This window comes from Paroedura picta, chromosome 1 (assembly GCF_049243985.1).
Source record: "Paroedura picta isolate Pp20150507F chromosome 1, Ppicta_v3.0, whole genome shotgun sequence".
Lineage (NCBI taxonomy): Eukaryota > Metazoa > Chordata > Lepidosauria > Squamata > Gekkonidae > Paroedura > Paroedura picta.
Window position 1 is genome coordinate 143,662,872 of NC_135369.1, and position 24,507 is coordinate 143,687,378.

Sequence of the window (24,507 nt, forward strand, 5' to 3'; positions counted from 1 at the left end):
CAAATTTATTTACTCAAATACAAGTTTTTTTCCAGGTATGCCATTTAAAAAGATGAGGTCATTGTAAATTCTCATGTTTATATCATTTTTTTAGTGGAGGGGTTTGTTGTCCTTTCAAATAAATACAGTAATTCTGCACTGTTCTGTTCCTAGCTGAAATCTGTGGGGAAGTTACAAGGCAAATCATGACTCAGGTGCGTAGCTGTGTTGGTCTGAAGCAGCAGAACAAAGTTTGAGTCCACTGGCACCTTTAAGACTGACAAACTTTATTCAAGGTGTGAGGTTTTGTGTGTATCTGATGAAGTGCATCTGACAGCTTTGTCAGTCTTAAAGGTGCCACTGGACTCAAACTACACTTCTGCTCCTAAAACATGACATATCTATTTCTGGCTTTGTCTTTGGGCCAAGTTATTTTCTTAAGATTATGGTAGTTGCTGTCAAAAAGATGACTTTCTATATTGCAAAAAACTGTTATATACAGTGTATACTTTATGGTTGGTTTATACTTGCATATAAGCCGACCCGCATATAAACCGAGGCACCTAATTTCACCACAAAATGCTGGAAAACCTTATTGACTCGCATATAAGCCGAGGATGGTATTTGGATAGTGGCTTTTCCCCTTTCCCTTCCCTTCCCTTTTCCTCCCTTTTCTTCCCATCTTCCGTGGGACTTCCCCGCGCTGCTCTCTGTGCCCTGCGCCCAGGGCCCCATCCTGCTTTTCCCATGCCCAGCCCCCCCCAGCTCCATCTATCACCACTTCCTGTCCCTTTCATTCGCTGGAACGCACCGGCAAGGAAGGAGCCAGACTCTCCCACCTACCAACTCCCACCCCCACATGTGCACACCATGCTAGTGCCCATTGTGTGCACCATGCTAGTGCCCATGCTAGTGTACAGTGGGCTTGCTCTCTATTTATATATTAATGTAAAATATAAATAACGCTGAGGAAGAGTTATTTACAGAACTTGTTTTATTTAGAAAATTTTTATGCTTCTCTAGGAACCTGTCTGCGGTGGGTTACAGAATAACAACAACAAAACATTAAAATATTAATTAAAATCTAGCATTAAAATCCCAGCCCAGCATAAAAACCTAAACCATACCAATAGAGCACTGAAAGCTTAATGGTTTCCAGGCAGATCAACCATTTAATTAACAAGCTTAATTAAAAGTCTGGGCAAATACAAATGACTTGGCCTGGCACCTAAATTAGATGACTGTGGATACCGGGTGAGACACTGTGGAACGACATGCCTAAAAAAGCCCTCTCTCCGGTTGCCACTTACCTCACTGTTGACATCAAGCCTTGTGAGGCAGATCTTGGCTGCGCAGTATGGGAGGAGGTGATCCTTCAAGCACCCTAGTCCCAAGCCACTTAGGCTTTGTCTTGTGCCCAGGAAACATGGGCAGCCAGTGAAATTCTTTCAGCACTGGGGTGATATCCCTGTATCCCATCCCAGGCAGCCCCATCTAAAATGTGATACAGTAATCAATCCTGAACCAGGAGTATGGACCAATGCAGCCAAATCATGTTTTTTCAAGAAATGGCCATAGCTGGATTATCATCCAAAGCAAATGAGATCTGGGCCTCAGCTGTAGGGCAGAATTCAGAAATATCCCAAGGTTCAAACCTGTTCATTCATGAGGAGTCAGCCCCCTCCAAGATAGATTGACTCCACAATCCCTCAGCATCTTTGCCTCATTTATGCCATTCAGGACATGCACAGAACCAGCTGACTTGGCTGCGGGTCATCCACATATTGGATAGATCTGCATCCTATTCCAAATCCCCTGATGTTTTCTTCTAGCAGTTTCATGTAAACATTAAACAGCATTGAGACCAAGATTAAACCTTTTTGGGCCCCATAGCATAAATGCCATTGGGCTGAGCAACAGTCCCCCTGCACCACCTTCTAGAATCAGTTATTCGAGTAACAGCAGAACTACCAAAGGAGGGTACCCCCCACACAACGATACACACATTCCCAACACAATTCTTCTTTCCAGAAGCCTACCACAGACAATGGTATTCAACTCCGCAGATGGATAGGGATGCTCTCCCATGTCACTGTCCTGGTAAAGATCATCCATCAGATCGACCATGGCGGGATGACCATGGGGATTTTATTGTACATTTTTATGTACAATGTTTTATATATATGCTGTAAACCACCACAAGCTAGTAGCTGGGAGCGACGGTCTAGAAATCAAATTATAAATAAACAAATACATTTCAATTCCAAGCCTAATATTGGATCCTGATTGAAAAACATCTAGATAATCCATCCCCTCCAAGACTACCTGATGTTCTGTGGCTACCACCTGCTCAAGCACCTGGCCCCAAAATGAAATGATGACCACATTGCAATTGTTGTTCAAGTCCATGAAGTCCAGGGATATGTTGTTCAGCAGGGGCCACATGACCACCTCCTTCACGGTGATTGGAACTGCACCCCTTTGCATACACGTTGTTCACAGACCCATTCCACCAACCCAGCCTGGCTTGATACTTACAGCCAAGAAGGGCAAGGGTTACATCTAGATATGGTAGGCTTCTGTGCAGCAGGCATCATGTCAAAGAAAGATTCAGGTGGGTAGCTGTGTTGGCCTGAAGCAAGCAGCAGAACCAAGTTTGTGTTCAGTGGCACCATTAAGGCCAACAAAGTTTGGACTAGTAAATTCCCATTTCATTGTATCCAAGGAAGTGTGCATGCACACAAAAGCTTACATTATGACTTAAAGTTTGTTGGTCTTAAAGGTGCCACTGGACTCAAACTTTGTTCATGTCAAAGAAATACGTTAAAAATAATTTCCAAAGCTGTTGAATCATGTATTGTATGATTGCAGGAAACACTAAAATCAGATTATCAAAAGAGTTACAACCTCCAAGCCAATTTTGTACACCAGCTTGGTGTAGTGGTAAGGAGTGTGGACTTCTAATCTGGTGAGCCGGGTTTGATTCCCCACTCCCCCACATGCAACCATCTGGGTGGCCTTGGGCTCACCATGGCACTGATAAAGCTGTTCTGACTGAGCAGTAATATCAGGGCTCTCACCCACCTCACAGGGTGTCTGCTGTGGGGAGAGGAAAGGGAAGGCGAATGTAAGCCGCTTTGAGACTCCTTCAGGTAGAGAAAAGTGGCATATAAGAACCAACTCTTCTACTTGTAGATAGATGGGCATGTGCAACTCAAACCTAAAGGCAACGTTTTCCATTCCCGAAAGACTTTTTGCTTACTTTGTAAGCAGCTGGTTTACAGGCTACTTGAAGCGCTTTCAGGTATACACACCACCGGCTTATCTGTTCAACAGAGCACATTCCTTTTTCATCTATGTGACCTCTTCATCCAGCCCTAATGAGGACTCCAGCAGACTTGACGTGCCTGAAGTCAGACTTATATTCTTCCACATCCAACTGAAAGTCCTCTATATAACTAGGGCCAACTCCACTCCAAAGGCATCCTGACATTGAACTGCCCCAACTACAAAATCTAAGTATGGGTGATTTTATCTGCAAAATGCAGAGTGAAAGTATGACAACAGGCCTGTATTTTCCAGATTTGTGTAGAAAAGTTCCACTAGACAGCACTGTGCAGATGCAATGATGGCTGAGAAGTGCCTCTGCTGCAATCACTACCGCAGAATAGGTACAATAATGTGCTCTCCCCTTTGCTCTGTCACATTGACTTTGAGCTCTTCTCTATTTGCACTCCCAACTGCCTGCTTCACTCCAGGTTCCCCATTAACTGAGGAGCAACCAGGGTTCTCCAGGAGGACACAGGGTAGTTTGGATTCTAGAGCAATCAAGTGCACAGCCCTGGTTAGGACTGTGATAGGAGCATCCCCAAAGCCCCAAGAGTTTAATGAAGGAACATATATGAACACTTATTGGAGCATCTGTCTTCCTGTTCATTTTTCTAGCTGTTCTTGCATGTGTGTGTTTAATGAATGCGGTGGAAGTAAATTATAAAAAGAGATTCCATATGCTGCTTAGGAGTATCATTACAAAACACTAGATATGAGTGGATTTGAGTTAACGTTAGATTTGCTGTAATTCTGTGAGCAACCTACAGATTTGCTAGTCTTCAACACTGATGGCACAGTGAAGGAGGTGAAACTTTACCAAGTGTTGGTTTCCTACTAATAATAGAGGCTTTGCAATTCTCTCGAAGTTATTTTATTTCAAATACAGTTACAGGGTTGTGCACTAAGTGGCCTTAGCAGAACAGCACAGAGTATGTCTGTTCGGGGAAACAGTATATCACAGTTGCCTTTAAGACTTATTCCAAATCTTTATTTGCAATTCAAAGTTGAACCTGTACTCTGTTCCACCCCAACATGGTCACTTGATCAAAACACTACATTGACTTTTCAAATTCAATGTGACAGTGTAGTGATAATGATCATGCACTAAAATGATCATGCACTCTGTTTGAATACTAAAGCAGTGGTCCCCGACCTTTTGATCACCGGGGACCACTCAATGCTTGACAATTTTACTAAGGCCCAGTGGGGGGGAAGTTTACTCCTCTACTCTCAACCACTGCCCTAACGCTCTCTGATCGCTATGGTAATGTTTAAACATCCCTTCAAAATAAGATACAGACACGCCACAACAATGAACATAAGGAACATTTTATTTTCATGGAAATTTTAACTCATGACAATGACAAATCAATGGGAACCCTGAGCTTGTTTCTCTGCAACAAGATAGTCCCATCTGGGAGTGATGGAAGATAATGACACCCAAAGTGTGTTGTAAAGGGCTGGGGGGAAGGAGTAAAGGGCCAGGGGGGGAGAAGGTGTCCTTCGCGGCCCACCTCCAATTAGTTGATGGACCACATGTGGTCCGCAGCTCACAAGAGCTGAAGATCACAGAAAATAATTTTAACAAGAAAATAAGCAGAAGAAAAGTTGGTTTTTATACCCTGTTTTTTCCTACCCCAAGGAGTCTCCAAGTACCCAGGCTATCTTATTTCAGAGCAGACAACTTTCGTTCAGCTGAAATCTGACTCATATGCTTGGCAGGATCGTGATAACAGAGACAAGATTGCTTGCTTGATTCTTCTTTGGTTTAGATTCTTCATTTAGTAGTAATGCCTCATGTTACTTCAGGCATTATTTTGTTTTGAATCCCTGTATACATCTTATTTGAACATAGCCAACAGCCAATGTATATGACACTGGTGATTCTGAAGATCTCACTCCATGTTACACAAAAATATAGTTTCCATATGGTGTCATCCCATGCCTTTTCATTATGTATGTGAATACAAGGACCAGGTGAACTGTATATGAACTCCTTCCAGATTCTCATTTTATTTGTTACATTTATAGATGTGAGGCGGGTTACAGCATGTATAAAACCAGCATAAAAACCTAACAAGATTAGCCACGGACTGCTGCCACCCCGCCTGGCAGCCATCGCCCTCAGGGGGATTGTTCATTGTAATACATAGCCTGAGGGAGGTCCTGGCGGAAGAGCTCTGTATTGCAAGCCCTGCAGAACTATGCAAGCTCTATTAGGGCCCTCAGCTCTCCCGGGAACTCATTCCTCCAGATTGGGTCCTAGACTAAACAGGCCCTGGCCCGGGTTGGGGACAGGCATTCCTCCATGGAATCTTCCCATTCAGAGTGGGAAACATCCAAGAAACTGGCCTGTTCTACATAGTTATGGTATTCACAAGCATTCCATAACTATATTGGGTAATGCCCCAAAGGCCATCTGAACTGGCTTTGATGTAATGCTGCATTATTTTGAATAGTCTGATATGATGAACTCATAATTCATGACTTGGTATAGGACCTGCATTTTGACAATTTCCCAAGGGCAGTCTCATCACATTTCAAAATAGTTTGTTACATCTAAAATTAACTACCTTGAAAAGTTTGTGTCAAATGGCTTTTACCAGAAGAATTTAACACTTGCTCCACATGATAATGGCCAGTGATAAAGACTCATTACAACAAGCAATAAATTTCAGGAGGGAAAAATTTAATATCTGCCAAAAGCTTCCACTGGTTTTGAAAAAGTGTGTTTAGTGTTGTTTAATAGAGGATGGTTTATTACTTAGCTTAATACTAGTTCAATAGAACTAAGGATACTACTCCAGATGTGGATGAGCAGCATATTTGTTGAAAACCCAAAATATGATTTTCCAGCTTCCTTTACCAGAAAACTGCTTCATTGGCACCTAAAACAAAGATCCTGAAACCACTTCTCTAGAGCGGTTGATATAAGTTTTGGAAGCCTTACACTGAAGTAAATGGTTTGAAGTTTACCATATTTATTTATTTATTTATTAGACTTTTATACCACCATTCCCATAGGCTCACGGCAGTTTACAAGGTAAAAAATATTGCAATAAAACCCATAGTTAAAACCATTAAAACCAATCAATCCACAATATCAACATTAGGCAACAGACAAACACTAACTAACCCCACTAACCCCCCCCCATACCGCCCCATATTAGCCAAGGGACATCAGGTTGCTGATACTGTAATATGGGAGTGAGGTAATCAGATCATTCAGATGAACCCAGGGAGCCCAGAGCTAATGTCAGGACCGCCCACCCTGACCTCAATCATATACCTGGCGGAAGAGCTCCGTCTTCCAGGCCCTGCAGAAAGCTGTAAACTCCCACAGGGCCCTTAGCTCTTCCGGGAGCTCATTCCACCGGATTGAGGCCAGGCGAACATCCAGAGGGCCCAGAACCACCAGTAGGTTTGCACCCACAGAGCGAAAAGCCCTGCGGGGGGCATAAGCAACCAAGCGGTCCCGTAGATAGGCAGGACCCAGGCAGCATGTAGCCTTAAAGGTTAAAACCAAAACCTTGAACTTGATCTGGAAACAAATTGGCAACCAGTGCAGATGTTGAAGTACCGTCTGAATGTGGGCCCTCCAAGGTGTTCTAGTGAGGACCCTAGCAGCCGCATTCTGTACCAATTCTAACTTCCGGGTCAAAGACAAGGGCAGGCCTGCGTAGAGCGAGTTATAGTAGTCTAATCTGGAGCTTTTACATATGTGCTGCCTGCACATGGAAGAGGAGTGGGGGATCAAACCCAAATCTTGAGAGGTGTGTGGGTGACCACATCCCTCTAAAAGTGTTATATGGGTAGGTGACCATCTCCCAGTGGCAAAAGGGAGACGGATGTCCCACACCCAGAAACCATGCCGATGATAAGGTGATGCACTCGGGGCTTTCTAGTGAATTTCACATCTCTAGCACCTCAGGAGACAGCCTAGTGCACAACACACTCAACAAACTGAAAAGGTTTGCAAACACAGGGGGGTTAATGAGAGTTTGGGGTTTGAGGTTTGTGACAGCCCATGACTCCCCAGAAACTTCTATTCTTCAGGTTCATGCCATATTCCTAATTTACACCACTATGCCTCCTCATTACAAGGAAAGACAGTGAGCAATTAAATAAGTTTGAGCTCAGGAAGGCTTGCCACCCAGAAGAATTGGAGGAGGCAGAGAAGTGAATGGAATGAGAGAGAACAGTAAATGGGGTCTCAGAAACCTGCAGAACAAAAACACAGGCAAGATTCGGCAAAGGAGGGTTGAGTGGGAGATGTTTCGTGCACAGGTATGGCAGCTAAAGGCTTGGCTGCATATCTGTATAATGGTGTTAAGTTTGAGAAAAACTCTGCTGATGAAAACATTTACCTAGTACCAGTCTTGAAGCGTCTTTCAAAATTGTTCTGAAAGTGCTGATGGGGACTATGCTTCTACAGCAGAGTGGCAGCCCTCAAGGCAGTAGCAATGGAGGAGGACGAGGAGAAGCTGTGGCCTGGTACCGACTGATCTATGGACCGGTCCCGGTCCCTGGACTGGGGGTTGGGGACCACTGATCTAAAACACTATCTTCAGCATCAGCTGAAGTAATAGTCTTCAGTCCATAAAAACTCATGCCACAATAAATCTGTTGGTCTTCAAGGGTGGCAAAAGCCATGTCAGTCTTTGCTGTGACATATTAAACACCCTATCTCTCATCCACTGTAACCTGCCACCCCCTTGAACCTTCACAGAATCAGCCTCTCCGTCAGATGGCTATCTAGCCTCTGTTTAAAAATCTCCAAAGATGGAGAACCCACCTGTTCCACTGTTCCAGAGGAAGCCTGTTCCACTGTGAAACCGCTCTGTCAGGAACTTCTTCCTGATGTTTAGATGGAAGTGGACAAGTTGCTGGGGTCGGTCAGGGCGACCACCTGCCCCCTTGATCCCTGTCCCTCTTGGCTTCTCAAGGGGAGCGGAGAGGGGATAGGAGGCCAACTCAGGGATATTATCAACCTTTCCCTGAGTTCCGGGGAATTCCCCGAGCGGCTGAAGGAGGCAGTGGTTCGCCCTCTCCTGAAAAAATCAACGCTGGACCCGCAGGACCCTGCCAACTACCGCCCGGTGTCGCACCTAGCGTTCCTGGGCAAGGTGGTGGAAAGGGCTGCGGCGGACCAGCTCCTAGCTTTCTTGGATGAAACTTCGGCACTCGATCCATATCAGTCTGGCTTCCGCCCTGGCCACGGGGTGGAGACGGTGTTGGTCGCTTTGCTGGATGATCTCCGTCGCCAGCTGGATAGAGGCGGGTCAGCCGTGCTGGTCCTTCTGGATCTGTCGGCTGCTTTCGACACCGTGGACCATGAGATATTGGGCCACCGCCTCGCCGGTACGGGGATACGGGGTACAGCCTTGCGCTGGATACGCTCCTTCCTCCAGAACCGGACCCAGAGGGTTGCAGTGGGGGATGAGCTCTCGCGCCCTTATGGACTCCCTTGTGGGGTCCCACAGGGCGCGGTTCTCTCCCCCACACTATTTAACATCTTCATGCGCCCTCTGGCCCAGCTGGTACGGAGTTTTGGGTTGGGCTGCCATCAGTACGCTGATGACACCCAGCTCTATCTCCTCATGGACGGCCACCCAGACTCCCCCCCGGAACCATTCGCCAGATGTTTGGAAGCAGTGACAGAATGGTTTGAGCAGAGTCGCCTGAAACTCAACCCCTCCAAGACGGAGGTCCTGTGGCTGGGAAGTAGGGGGCGGGAACAGGAAGCGCATTTACCCACCCTGGCAGGGGCGCACCTTACCATCGCGTCCCAGGCCAGAAACTTGGGTGTGACCATTGATGCCTCCCTGACTATGGAGGCGCAGGTCAGGAAAGTAGCCGGCCAGGCATTTTTCCATCTTCGCCAAGCCCGGCTACTAGCGCCCTACCTGTCCCCCGAACACCTGGCCACTGTGATCCATGCAACGGTCACCTCCAGATTAGATTTCTGTAACTCGCTCTACGCGGGCCTATCCCTGTCTCTGATCCGGAAACTCCAGCTGGTACAAAATGCAGCCGCTAGGGTCCTCACCGGCACACCTTGGAGGGCCCACATCCAGCCTGTGCTGAGGCAGCTGCACTGGTTACCAATTGCTGTCCGGATCCGGTTCAAGGTTCTGGTTCTAACCTTTAAGGCTTTACGCGGGCTGGGACCCACATACCTGAGGGACCGCCTAGTGCCCTATGCCCCCCGCAGGGCTCTGCGCTCTGCGAGTGAGAATCTTCTGGTCGTTCCCGGCCCTAGGGAAGCACGCCTAGCCTCGACCAGGGCCAGGGCCTTTTCGGTCCTGGCCCCCACCTGGTGGAATGAGCTCCCGGGTGAGCTGCGGGCCCTGCGGGACCCTTTAACATTCCGCAGGGCCTGCAAGACGGAGCTCTTCCGCCAGGTCTATGGTTGAGGCTGGGGCTGCCGGGGTACATCGACTGCTCTCCCCTGGGCTTCTTCTTGAACACCGTTGACCTCCTTCTCCTCCACCCCCCCCTTTTTTAGGAATGGGGGTAGGAAGGGGATCTTATTATTGTGCTGCCATGTTGTGACATTTTAAAGTCTTTTAATGGGAGTTTTAATGGGTTTTTTAAGATATTGTAACCCGCCGCGAGCCATTTGGGAGTGGCGGGAAATAAATCGAAATAATAATAATAATAATAATAATAATAATAATAATAATAATAATAATAATAATAATAATAATAATAATAATAATTTCTTTTGAATTAATTTCATCCCATTGGTTCTACCACTACTACCTCCTCACCTCAAGCACAGCAGTGGAAATTAACCCCTTTTGTGCCAAATGTAAGGTCCACTAATGCTTTGGCAAATCAATCTCTTTCTGCTGTCAAAGACCAGTCTTTACTCTTCTGCAGCATTAAAAATAATTCAAAATAGGGCAAACAGAAATTAGTTTTAAAGGACTGTATTTTAACTTCAGTGAGTACATTCTGGAAACATCATTTTAGAAGAAACTTGGGTAGTGACACTTCTGCTAATGCACTGCTTGAAGTTCACCAGTGCTCAAAAAAGAGGAACCATAGAGGCTTTTATTGCTCTGTTGCAGATGTGCCTGATGGTCAGGGTTAAGTGGTGTCCATTTACTCTATTTCTGCCAGTTCTGTTTTCAGGGACAAACTTTGTGTTTGCATACACTTATCTTTTCTTCTGGCAGCTTGGGAAGAGACCTTCACAGAACACAGCTGATGTTCAGATCTTTAACAAAAAATGCAATACTTTTCTTGAATGACCCAGTTAACACAAAAGGTGCTTTATTATAAGCTTTGGTGCAAGCTAAAAGTGCCACTTGAAAAGGGTTTTTATACATATATATATTTACTTCATGGTACAGCAATAAGCAACATAAACCATTGCTTTTTTGATGTCACATATCTTGGCAGAACACTGCCATACAGTCACATTATTATAAAATATATATTTTACAATAACTTACAAATCCAGAAACTGGTTACAACCTCTACCACATACATATGGTACCAGTTCTAATAAGCATGCACAGCATTCTGCAATTTCACTGTTGCAGAAGAACACCAAGTTCAGAGCAGGCCTACACATTTGACATGACACTGATATTTTCACATTGGAGATAAAGCTTCCCCTCCTTATAGCTACTGCAATTTTTTCATTAAGTATTTTGATATTTAAAAAATACATCCATGTTCTTCCAAGATTCATCTTTCCCTCTGGGCTGAACTCACATTTCCAGAATGACTGACCATCATGAAGTTATAGTCACAGAAAAAGGAGCAATTCAGGCATAACAAGAAGACTGGGACAGTACAAAGAAAATACTAAATCCTCCGTGCAGAGATACTTTTGCTCTGATACAGTGAGGGGTCAATAATGTATATGTGCGGGTTTCTTTGCATGGATTGACCCCCACATGCACATGAGGCTGCTGCAGGTTGAGGGGGGGAGTTCCTCATCCAGAAGGGCATGTGCTGTACAAATCTGTCCAACAGTCTCAGGCTACTGAACAGATGGTTGGCACAAGCTTTGTCAGTGCCACTCATCTATTTGGTGGGGAGAAGAGACAGATCTTCATGTTATGAAAGAGGATATCTCAATAAGGGCTGAGATGGTGGAGGTTGTAGTCTTAAGTGCTGTCAGGTTGCAGTGCATTTATGGCAATCCCACAGGGTTTTCAAGGCTAGAGATGAACAGAGGTGGATTCCCATTGCCTGCCTCTGTATAGCAGGGCTGGCACAGTCTACATAATTAAACAATAAGAATCAAACTGATGCTCTTCTTCCATTTTAATTCCATTAGGTGCAATTTGAAGTATGAAACATATTCTCTGTTGTAATCAGGAAAGCAGCCAGGTGATTTGCAAACCCCCATTACACAAGGCATTTTTAGAAAACAGAACTGCTGGTGTTTACTATTCTTATTCAAGTAGAAATAATTTCCCAGCTAATATTCTGACAAGAAATATTTTTGAAAGTTATACATATCATACAATTTTGCATTGATGTAAAAGAAATGAAATTTCAGGGCAACTAAATCTTAAAGAAATAACACAGTTTGCAGGAAAAGATTGTACAGAATAACACGAATGGCAACACTATTGTCCTTTTTTGTGTTCCTACTGGTATGTTTGAACATCTCATATTTAAGTATACAATGAAAGTTTACATACAGGTATATAAGAATGTCGGTAAGACAGGGCCGGGTCAATTAATTTTACTCAGATTTTTATCAATGCAGCATGGAGTGAAATCCAATGATTAAGCAAAGGAGATGTGAAAGGGAAAAGGAAAGCGATCATAGTCCCTTGGCATGGAATGAAACTGCCATTTCCCTCAAACAATTTCTCCTTACAATTGTTGCTAATGTAGTATGAGATCCAATCTCATGCTTAGCTACATTAATATGTGAATTGGCTCCCAGCATTTGTCTCAATGCATTCAGCTTAGAAGTTACTCATGCTAGTCAGGTTAGTGGGGTGTTCTTAGTAACTAGCACTAAGACATTAGGAAAACAAACCCAGGACTTTCAAGCACTGCCCCGGAAGCGTTCCCATCCAAGAGTTCTAACAGCAGTCTGTAGTTCAGTATGAGAAACTCTGTCAAATCACTAGGAAGTGTTTAAGATTAATGAAAACAACTGAAGGCCAGGTGGTTCCCTTCTCAACATTTATCATTTTAAAAGGTATTGTGCAAATACCTATCAATTAAGGTTTCAAGATGCTGAAGATTACTAGAATAGATATTTTCAGATTGCAACATCTTGCCATTTTCATTAGTTTTGTTGTTCACAGGACCACATAAGTTAATGCACACTAGAAGGACACACGCACAAGGAAAGGGTGACACAAACAGGTTGTAACTTTGGGTCTAAGTTCCCTATTTCTACACCAGAGAGTATGAGAGGATTCTGGGAGTTGATATTTTGCGACTGATTTGTCCACTACCTAGTTGTAACTTCCCTACCATACACATTTGTAGGGTTTTAGACTAACTTACTACAATTTAGATATTTTAAAATTATAGACAGTAGTATCTTTGATAATAGAATACACTTTTGCAGTGGAATGGTAATTCACTGAACTTTCTTCATAAGCTGTTTTAAAATAAAACTTTTTAAAATTCAGTTAAGTAACAATCAGGACATTTTTGAAGGGGAAAAAATGCAAACAGAGAACCCACCTATTAATAGACAAAGCAGCTTGAAGATTTTTAAAAATAACTCAACTGAAATATGAAGAAGAAGAAGAAGAGTTGGTTCTTATATGCCGCTTTTCCCTACCCGAAGGAGGCTCAAAGCGGCTTACAGTCGCCTTCCCATTCCTCTCCCCACAACAGACACCCTGTGGGGTGGGTGAGGCTGAGAGAGCCCTGATATCACTGCTCGGTCAGAACAGTTTTATCAGTGCCGTGGCGAGCCCAAGGTCACCCAGCTGGTTGCATGTGGGGGAGCGCAGAATCGAACCCGGCATGCTAGATTAAAAGTCCGCACTCCCAACCACTACACCAAACTGGCTCTCATGCAATAAAAAAAATTTATTGCAATTAAAAAAATAATGCAATAAAAAAAATTTAAAATTGCATATTTCCATGCAATAAAGGTTACTCAGAAGAGCTATTTTATCTTTAACAAACCAATACTTGTCTTGATAGAAAAAGGGGCAGGAATGCTAATTTTATTTTCAGGTAGCAAGATCCCATTTTTCATTTAGATTTGTTATATTTGTGTAATTGCATTACATTTTATTTAAGAGAAGTAAAGAATGGAATGAGAGAGAACAGTAAATGGGGTCTCAGAAACCTGCAGAACAAAAACACAGGCAAGATTCGGCAAAGGAGGGTTGAGTGGGAGATGTTTCGTGCACAGGTATGGCAGCTAAAGGCTTGGCTGCATATCTGTATAATGGTGTTAAGTTTGAGAAAAACTCTGCTGATGAAAACATTTACCTAGTACCAGTCTTGAAGCGTCTTTCAAAATTGTTCTGAAAGTGCTGATGGGGACTATGCTTCTACAGCAGAGTGGCAGCCCTCAAGGCAGTAGCAATGGAGGAGGACGAGGAGAAGTTGTGGCCTGGTACCGACTGATCTATGGACCGGTCCCGGTCCCTGGACTGGGGGTTGGGGACCACTGATCTATAACACTATCTTCAGCATCAGCTGAAGTAATAGTCTTCAGTCCATAAAAACTCATGCCACAATAAATCTGTTGGTCTTCAAGGGTGGCAAAAGCCATGTCAGTCTTTGCTGTGACATATTAAACACCCTATCTCTCATCCACTGTAACCTGCCACCCCCTTGAACCTTCACAGAATCAGCCTCTCCGTCAGATGGCTATCTAGCCTCTGTTTAAAAATCTCCAAAGATGGAGAACCCACCTGTTTCACTGTTCCAGAGGAAGCCTGTTCCACTGTGAAACCCCTCTGTCAGGAACTTCTTCCTGATGTTTAGATGGAATTTCTTTTGAATTAATTTCATCCCATTGGTTCTACCACTACTACCTCCTCACCTCAAGCACAGCAGTGGAAATTAACCCCTTTTGTACCAAATGTAAGGTCCACTAATGCTTTGGCAAATCAGTCTCTTTCTGCTGTCAAAGACCAGTCTTTACTCTTCTGCAGCATTAAAAATAATTCAAAATAGGGCAAACAGAAATTAGTTTTAAAGGACTGTATTTTAACTTCAGTGAGTACATTCTGGAAACATCATTTTAGAAGAAACTTGGGTAGTGACACTTCTGCTAATGCACTGCTTGAAGTTCACCAGTGCTCAAAAAAGAGGAACCATAGAGGCTTTTATTGCTCTGTTGCAGATGTGCCTGATGGTCAGGGTTAAGTGGTGTCCATTTACTCTATTTCTGCCAGTTCTGTTTTCAGGGACAAACTTTGTGTTTGCATACACTTATCTTTTCTTCTGGCAGCTTGGGAAGAGACCTTCACAGAACACAGCTGATGTTCAGATCTTTAACAAAAAATGCAATACTTTTCTTGAATGACCCAGTTAACACAAAAGATGCTTTATTATAAGCTTTGGTGCAAGCTAAAAGTGCCACTTGAAAAGGGTTTTTATACATATATATATTTACTTCATGGTACAGCAATAAGCAACATAAACCATTGCTTTTTTGATGTCACATATCTTGGCAGAACACTGCCATACAGTCACATTATTATAAAATATATATTTTACAATAACTTACAAATCCAGAAACTGGTTACAACCTCTACCACATACATATGGTACCAGTTCTAATAAGCATGCACAGCATTCTGCAATTTCACTGTTGCAGAAGAACACCAAGTTCAGAGCAGGCCTACACATTTGACATGACACTGATATTTTCACATTGGAGATAAAGCTTCTCCTCCTTATAGCTACTGCAATTTTTTCATTAAGTATTTTGATATTTAAAAAATACATCCATGTTCTTCCAAGATTCATCTTTCCCTCTGGGCTGAACTCACATTTCCAGAATGACTGACCATCATGAAGTTATAGAGTCACAGAAAAAAGGAGCAATTCAGGCATAACAAGAAGACTGGGACAGTACAAAGAAAATACTAAATCCTCCGTGCAGAGATACTTTTGCTCTGATACAGTGAGGGGTCAATAATGTATATGTGCGGGTTTCTTTGCATGGATTGACCCCCACATACACATGAGGCTGCTGCAGGTTGAGGGGGGGAGTTCCTCATCCAGAAGGGCATGTGCTGTACAAATCTGTCCAACAGTCTCAGGCTACTGAACAGATGGTTGGCACAAGCTTTGTCAGTGCCACTCATCTAGTTGGTGGGGAGAAGAAACAGATCTTCATGTTACGAAAGAGGATATCTCAATAAGGGCTGAGATGGTGGAGGTGGTAGTCTTAAGTGCTGTCAGGTTGCAGTGCATTTATGGCAATCCCACAGGGTTTTCAAGGCTAGAGATGAACAGAGGTGGATTCCCATTGCCTGCCTCTGTATAGCAGGGCTGGCACAGTCTACATAATTAAACAATAAGAATCAAACTGATGCTCTTCTTCCATTTTAATTCCATTAGGTGCAATTTGAAGTATGAAACATATTCTCTGTTGTAATCAGGAAAGCAGCCAGGTGATTTGTAAACCCCCATTACACAAGGCATTTTTAGAAAACACAACTGCTGGTGTTTACTATTCTTATTCAAGTAGAAATAATTTCCCAGGGCGCAGCTAATATTCTGACAAGAAATATTTTTGAAAGTTATACATATTATACAATTTTGCATTGATGTAAAAGAAATGAAATTTCAGGGCAACTAAATCTTAAAGAAATAACACAGAGTTTGCAGGAAAAGATTGTACAGAATAACACAAATGGCAACACTATTGTCCTTTTTTGTGTTCCTACAAGTATGTTTGAACATCTCGTATTTAAGTATACTATGAAAGTTTACATACAGGTATATAAGAATGTCGGTAAGACAGGGCCGGGTCAATTAATTTTAGTCAGATTTTTATCAATGCAGCATGGAGTGAAATCCAATGATAAAGCAAAGGAGATGTGAAAGGGAAAAGGAAAGCGATCATAGTCCCTTGGCATGGAATGAAACTGCCATTTCCCTCAAACAATTTCTCCTTACAATTGTTGCTAATGTAGTATGAGATCCAATCTCATGCTTAGCTACATTAATATGTGAATTGGCTCCCAGCATTTGTCTCAATGCATTCAGCTTAGAAGTTACTCATGCTAGTCAGGTTAGTGAGGTGTTCTTAGTAACTAGCACTAAGACATTAGGAAAACAAACCCAGGACTTTCAAGCACTGCCCCGGAAGCGTTCCCATCCAAGAGTTCTAACAGCAGTCTGTAGTTCAGTATGAGAAACTCGGTCAAATCACTAGGAAGTGTTTAAGATTAATGAAAACAACTGAAGGCCAGGTGGTTCCCTTCTCAACATTTATCATTTTAAAAGGTACTGTGCAAATACCTATCAATTAAGGTTTCAAGATGCTGAAGATTACTAGAATAGATATTTTCAGATTGCAACATCTTGCCATTTTCATTAGTTTTGTTGTTCACAGGACCACATAAGTTAATGCACACTAGAAGGACACACGCACAAGGAAAGGGTGACACAAACAGGTTGTAACTTTGGGTCTAAGTTCCCTATTTCTATACCAGAGAGTATGAGAGGATTCTGGGAGTTGCTATTTTGCTACTGATTTGTCCACTACCTAGTTGTAACTTCCTTACCATACACATTTGTAGGGTTTTAGACTAACTTACTACAATTTGGATATTTTAAAATTATAGACAGTAGTATCTTTGATAATAGAATACACTTTTGCAGTGGAATGGTAATTCACTGAACTTTCATCATAAGCTGTTTTAAAATAAAACTTTTTAAAATTCAGTTAAGTAACAATCAGGACATTTTTGAAGGGGAAAAAATGCAAACAGAGAACCCACCTATTAATAGACAAAGCAGCTTGAAGATTTTTAAAAATAACTCAACTGAAATATGAAGAAGAAGAAGAGTTGGTTCTTATATGCCGCTTTTCCCTACCCGAAGGAGGCTCAAAGCGGCTTACAGTCGCCTTCCCATTCCTCTCCCCACAACAGACACCTTGTGGGGTGGGTGAGGCTGAGAGAGCGCTGATATCACTGCCCGGTCAGAACAGTTTTATCAGTGCCGTGGCGAGCCCAAGGTCACCCAGCTGGTTGCATGTGGGGGAGCGCAGAATCGAACCCGGCATGCCAGATTAGAAGTCCGCACTCCTAACCACTACACCAAACTGGCTCTCATGCAATAAAAAAAATTTATTGCAATAAAAAAAATTAAAAAATTGCATATTTCCATGCAATAAAGGTTACTCAGAAGAGCTATTTTATCTTTAACAAACCAATACTTGTCTTGATAGAAAAAGGGGCAGAAATGCTAATTTTATTTTCAGGTAGCAAGATCCCATTTTTCATTTAGATTTGTTATATTTGTGTAATTGCATTACATTTTATAACTAAACAACAACTTTTGTACTGAACTGTAATTATTGAATTGTAAAATGAACTGTAAATTGAAACTGACTACATAATTAAATATAATCACAGATTCTTAGAATTGTCCTAGTACAAGTCAAGCAGTTTATATTTGGAAAAAAAGAACACTGTAGAAGTAGCTACTACATTGGCCCATTGCAGTATTTGATCTGAGTTAAACCTTTCAGTTTCTCAAGGGCAAGTATGCTTTAAATTGGGCCTTTGGAAAATAGAATATTCAAATTGATTCTGCATGTTCATTGTTTTGCCACTGGCAGAAGTAGTATTGGTTTTTATACCCTGCTTTTCTCTACCTTAAGAAGCCTCAAAGCGGCTTACAATTACTTTCCCTCTCCTCACAACAGTTACCTTGTGAGATAGGTGAGGTTGAGAGAGGTCTGAGAGAACTGTGAATAGCCCAAGGTCCCCCAGCAGGCTTCATGTAGTGGTTTTCCAGATTAGCCACTCTTAACCACTATAACCATGCTGGGTCAAAAAGTTACAAAGGCAGCTACCTCACAACTGTGAGGACTATTAGAATGTGTCTTTTGGCATGTGAGTACCGGAAGATATTTTTTTTTTAAAGGTCAGGTATGAAGCATCCTTGGAGATCAGTAAAGTAAGGTTGGTGCAAAAGGGAGTAGTTCACACATAAAGCTGCATTCATACTATGTACTTCCATAGACCCATTATGCACGCGCCAGAATGTCCGTGCTGGTGGTGGCATGGCATCGGGGAAAATCCCCGATTATGCAAGCCCCTGCTGCCAGCATGGGCATGGCCCAGCACAGAGCCATGGAAGGCCCGCATTATAGAAATGCAGGAACTTCCTAGATGCTGCAGGCACCTGCAGGAGCTGCGGCGGGCGGGCGCTGTGCATAATTGCCATTGTGGGCCTTTCGGCCCACCCGGCCCTAACCTACGGTGTCCCTGTAGGGACACCGCACACCCCTGCGGGCTCCCTGGAGCCACGGAGCTAGAAAGGGCATCCCCTGCCCCCGCCAAAGCATATGGAGGGGGCCCTTCCCCATCTCCCCCCCCCCCAGCCGCTGCCGCTTACCCTGCTGGCCCCAGCGCAAAACGTGTGTGCTTGCGCAACGCCGGGGCAGCCATGCATGCCCCGCCCCAGTGCATTCACAGGGAACAGACGGGCATCCTGCCCTGCCACAACGGCATGGCGGCAGCGTGGAGTAGCTGCCGCCATGCATAAAGGGTCATAGAGATGCTATTGTAAGAACGGAATCTTGCGACACCTCAAAAGACTAACAGGTCTACTGCAGCATACACTTCCACGGAATAGCACTCATTTAACCAGAGTCTCTTCCATAACTGATTATGGGGATCATTTGAAAAGAGATCCCACACCTGAAAAATGTAAACCATCCCCATATCCAATCTTGAAAGATACAAATGCAAGTATGCTATTCCTAGGCTAGCAAGACATGCAAAGCTACCTTGTCTGTTAGATATGTGTGCCTCTTTGTAGGTTATCTATTGTCAGTATTTTTAATGTACCAGTCTAATATGGAATTGATTAAAGAAGGTATCCACCTTTGTTGGGCTAAAGAGATGCCATCTGTTGATTTCTCAAGCTGGCTACTGAAAAGGTATCTATGAAAATAATGACTTAGAAAAGTTGCAACAAACACTCAGCCCCTTGTCAAATTTGGAATAACTGAGTGTACATTGTGCTAAAGATTTATCAAGACCAAGTTAAATGAATTCCAATTTCGAGAAATAACAGAGCCTGAGAACTTATTCTTAAATAACACACAGCCTGAGAGCTTAAATAAGCTTCCCAAAGCCCGAGGGGAAAGGGGAACAGAAATATGATTTTGTTTCTGTAAACACTAAAAAAAAGCCTGATTGTATTAAGAGGAGTGTGATATTAATGTACAAAATACTGAATAAGAGGGAAGGACACAATAAACAAAGTATGGTGGAGGATTACAGCACAATGTACTAGCACCACTACCAAACAATAAAATCACAGAAAGATCAAAATTAATAAGTCAAGAGAGCAAATTCTTCTTAAAATGTTCAAGGTTTCTGTTACAAGTAGACATACTGATGAATGCATAACCATGTGTTAACATGGATTTTGCTACATTAAATCTGAGGAAAAAATTGGCATTTTAAAATATACATTTGACATCTCAACAAGAAAAATCAATCTGCAGAATGCTGAAAAACTAATTATATTTAAAGAAAATCCAGGAACAACCACCATGGTGATAGCCCAATTCAATACAATATGCAAGACTGCCGAAATGCTATAACTGTCCAGCTAGAACTGGGTTCTATAAGTTCAGTGCTGGCTGAAAGAGGATAAAGCCTAAACCCACGCTTCACTTATCCACACCATGTTTGTGTGAACCACACAGGCAACAGGAGAGATGGTCAAAGGGTGCCTCTCGTTAAAGCTTTGTAGAAGGCAGATGGCTGATTTCTATCTGGTTCTAGCAAAGGCTATTTTTGCATTCCTTCAACATGCTTACACTCCAACAAAGGAATGGACTAGAATCAAAGTTTCCAATGAAATGACACAACTTTTTGTGAAGGCATGGACCAGCATTTGCAATAATGCTTATTTTTTCACATTAGTTTCAAAGGCGTAGCCATGCAGGAAAAGTAGCTCTAAGTCCTGTGGAACCTAGCATGAATATATGAAGCTGCCCTATACTGGAAGAGACCATCCGTCCCAATGCCTGTGTCCTGGTAACTTTTGCATCTGTCCTGCCGTTAAGCCACCCACACTGCCACCACAATCGTATAGAGTCCAGTCTTCCCCAACCCCTGGGAACCAGACCGGTACTAGGTCGTGGAGCCCTCGGTACCAGGCCACCGCAAGGGGAAGGGAGGCGGCCGATTGCTCCCAGGCCCCGGCGCAGCGAGCACTGAGCTGCGGGGGGGAGGGAGGTGCAGGCGCCAGCGGGCGCAAACACACAGCTGCCGTGCATGTGCATTTGCACCTGCCAGCGCGCCCACTCCCACACCTCCCTCCCATGGCACGGTGCAGTGAGCACCGTGCTGTTGGGGGGAGGGAGGGCGGGCGCCGGTGGGCGCCAACACGTAGGCGTAGAGCTGCTGTGCCTGCATTTTTGCGCCTGCCAGCGTGCCCACGCCCGCGCCTCCCTCCCCCCCATTCCCCGGGCCTCCCTCTCCCCTCCCCCTGGTCCGCAGCCCAGAAAAGTTTGGGCACCACTGGTATAGACTATCACTTTTTCAATAGGCTCATCTTTGTGGGCGAAATCCTGTTTTAACGTGTACAAAAACTCTTTACAATACTAGGCCCTGAAAAGAGAATGAAGGGCAGGGGCACAGCCAGATTAAAACATGCTACAGCCCTAAGTTAAGTTCCCTAACATAGTGCCCCCACCCGTTACCTTCCAACACTTTCATTGGTGTCTGTCAAGTGTTTTTAAATGTTTGTTGGCCATGCAGATTTTTTAAAGTGTTGCTTTGCTAGCAGCTGCCACCACACTGCATGAACTGTATGACTGAATGTAACCTGCAACAGACATTTTGTGGCAGGCCCTGCCTTCTGCAGCAATGATTTGTGGTAGCAATTTTGTGGCTGTGTCTATCACAATGTGTCAGAACTCCAGAGGTGCTGACAGTCTGAAAAAAGCCGGAGACCCCTGCCTTACGCAGTGTCAAATTGAAGAGACATCACAGCATCACTAAAAATAGTAACTTCAATACTGTTTTCTATTAACAGGCACAAAGATGCAACCTAGCTTGTAAATCTGTCTCTGGACAGAATAAATTTTCATAATTATTTAGAGGACTGCTCCAATCAAAATAGGACTGCATTATCTAAGGAGCCAACTGAGAACCCAGTAAGAACAATCTTTTGTCACACACTTGTGAGAAGGTATTCCTTAAGAGTTGGCAGGTCTATACAGGTGACCAAACTATGGGCTACAGCTTATTTACAAGGAGAGAAGCTGTGCTTTTGAAGAAGAGTGGTCCCTGATTCCTCTGGAGCCCTCTTGAGTCCTGTTCTTTTTCAAGGTTCTCTATCTTCACTCTACACAACTAGTATGCTCCCCATTGCTCTCCCAAAAATTCTCCATTGAGGAGAAACATTGGAGTTTACTTTTAAGAAGGACACATACAAGACGGAAGGGAGAGGATCTTGTGTGCAAGTCTCAGTACAGGTTTTTCCATCTTTGGATGTTCCCTTTATTTCCTGCAGTGACAAACAATTGCAGAGAAACAGAAAAGAAAGCATTTCCTCTCTCTTCACTGATTAAACTCCAAACAGAAGTTCTTGGCAGAAAGGTAAACCTCTGAAGTAACTGCAGAATAGTAGCTCTATCTATGCAGTGTGAACTCTTCCTTAACCCTCTATACCCCATGTTATTGAAAAAGGGTTTTCTTGGGAACAATGGCTCCCTCTTCTCCCAGGGGACACCTCAATTTCAGAAGCAATCACAGGCATAACATTCTCCTGATTTGTTTTAGAGGTTGGCAAGGCACAAGTAAAACAAAATGCAGAAGGAAAGTATGTTAGGGTAAAGGACATCACAAATGGCAAAGAAACAATATGGGGAACAGGGAAAGGAAAGGAAACATGAATGCAGCATTCTTCCAAGAACCAAAAACAAAACAAAACCCCAAAACAAACTCATAGCAGCAGCATTCCATTTTATCCACACAACCACCCTGCTGAAGTAAGGAGGGGAAAATCAAATAACATGACAGAAGTCAGCCTTCAGAACTTCATGCTTGAGGAGTCCAGTTATATCCATTACAATATATTATACCAGTGGGGGGGGGGGCTGAAGGAGATGGCAGGGGAAGAGGCAGTGACACATTTCAAGTACAATGGGTACTGTGTATGAATGTTAATTACTCTTATTTACAAAGCAATTGACCATCTTGCATTTTCTCTCAACCACTGCCAAGAGATACATTTCAAAAGTAGGGAAACAGGGTTGGGAAAATGCAATTTTTCTACCCAGTGTCACAGTGAGATTCACAAGAGGTAGGACTCTGCTGTTCAAATATGGGTATCTAGATCTGTCTCATTTTGATTTTTAGACAACAACAGGCATGGAGAAGCATTGGGAAAGATCAGCATGCCAAGTGATTATATACTAGAGATATCCCAAACCCTAGCTCCTCAAAAATCTAGCTGGACCATGAGGTTTTCAAAAACATAAATATTAGCTTAAGACACAGAACAAGGAGACAACAAAATTTAGGGAAAGCAGACTTCTCAAAAGGCATTTCCAAAGCCTGAATATTACACCATTTTTAAGCAATACATACCCCTTTCAAAACTGCAAACCGAGTCAAATAAAAGAAGCCATAGAACTCCAGAAAGCCTAAACAAATAGATTTGGCATTAGGCCTAGGACCAAGATATTCTCTCTCTCATCGATTCCCACACAAGTGAAAAGAACCCACCATTTTGTCATGTTCAGCAAGAGACCAGGTTTACGGTGATGTCTGAATTAATGCTGGAGTCTCCTCTTTGCTTTTTGAGGTGGATCCACCTGGATTTTTATCCTTAGCTACACTGTCTTGCAGATCAGTTGACATATCAGTTGAGCCACAATGACTATCACAAGAATCTTTTTCCACAACTTCGGGATTTCTACAGTCTTGGTTCAGATTTTCATCATTTTTACCTTTATGTTTTTTGAAATTGGAAATGTTTTCCTTTTGGTCTGAAGGGCTGGCTGTTCCTTCCAGTTTTGAGTTCTGACTTTCAAGGTCACTATTCTTTTCACCACTGCTCTGCCTAGTAGCCTCAGAGCTGCTGCGTTTCCTAGTGTGATCCTCCTCATTTTTGATAGGTCCTGCCCTTTTCTCATCAGCTGGTTTCCCGCTTGCGTTAGAAACTGCAGATGCATTCTTGGAGTCTCTTTTCTTATGCTTAGAAGTACAGCTGCTGCGAAGAGAAATTGGCGATGCCAGTTTCTTGCTTGGTTTGCTTCCTTCACACTTCTGTTTCCTTGGTGGACCCCATATGAAGTGATCGGAGGGTATATAGTGTTGCTGGGCAAATCGCAGAAGTTTTCTTCTTTCTCTTCGGTCTCTGATGGTATATACAAAATACTCCAAAGCACTTTGCTTAATGTTGGGGATGGTGTCTTCCACAAGAGCTTCATGGAGAATAAATTTTACAAGGGGAGGTTTGAAACTCTCATATCCAAGTTCACCAAGACTCTTGAGAATACGGGTGATTCTCAAGTAGTTATGTTGAGACCTGCAAAAAAAAAAAAAAAAAGTACAAATGAACTCAAAATGACAGAACCTAAATTAAAAATTTGTAGTCATAGAAAATGTCGGTTCCTATTACTTTGACAAAAGGATGATTATTATTCAAATGCTGATCTCCCATAAGTAATTCAGATGGGATGGGAAGTATCAAGTTAAAAACCTCTCCAAAGTTAAAATAGCCTCTTCACACGATCCATATAATACTCCATAGCTGCAATTACAGATAAAAGCTAGATTTGTACACTGAAATGCACTTGCAAAAGATTATGCTGTACTCCATAAACAAAATAATGGGGGGAAACATGGCTTTTTCTGGATTAAAACACTTAGATGTTCTATCATCAACAGAACAGCATTTGACTCCTATCCATATGCATACTATATTTTGTACATTAAAACACCGAACACTCAAGTACATGATGAGACTGCACTCTGGACACATACACGAGTTAGATGCTGCTACTATTGCTTTGAG

General features: G+C 43.0%; 1 protein-coding gene across 3 annotated transcripts in view; it reads right to left on the bottom strand.

Moving 5' to 3' along the window:
- Nucleotides 1-24,507, bottom strand: part of OGFRL1 (opioid growth factor receptor like 1) — a 57,575-nt gene that overhangs the window by 20,084 nt on the left and 12,984 nt on the right. Inside the window, exons 7-8 of one of the 3 annotated variants that reach the window (XM_077307276.1) lie at nucleotides 23,214-24,018; nucleotides 956-23,131 (exon numbers count right to left, since the gene is read on the bottom strand). In XM_077307276.1, the coding sequence (XP_077163391.1) occupies nucleotides 23,244-24,018 (775 nt within the window). In that variant the 3' untranslated portion in view covers nucleotides 956-23,131; nucleotides 23,214-23,243. Of the gene's footprint in view, nucleotides 1-955; nucleotides 24,019-24,507 lie in introns of those variants that run through there. The other 2 variants (XM_077307283.1, XM_077307292.1) reach the window with 2 other exon arrangements.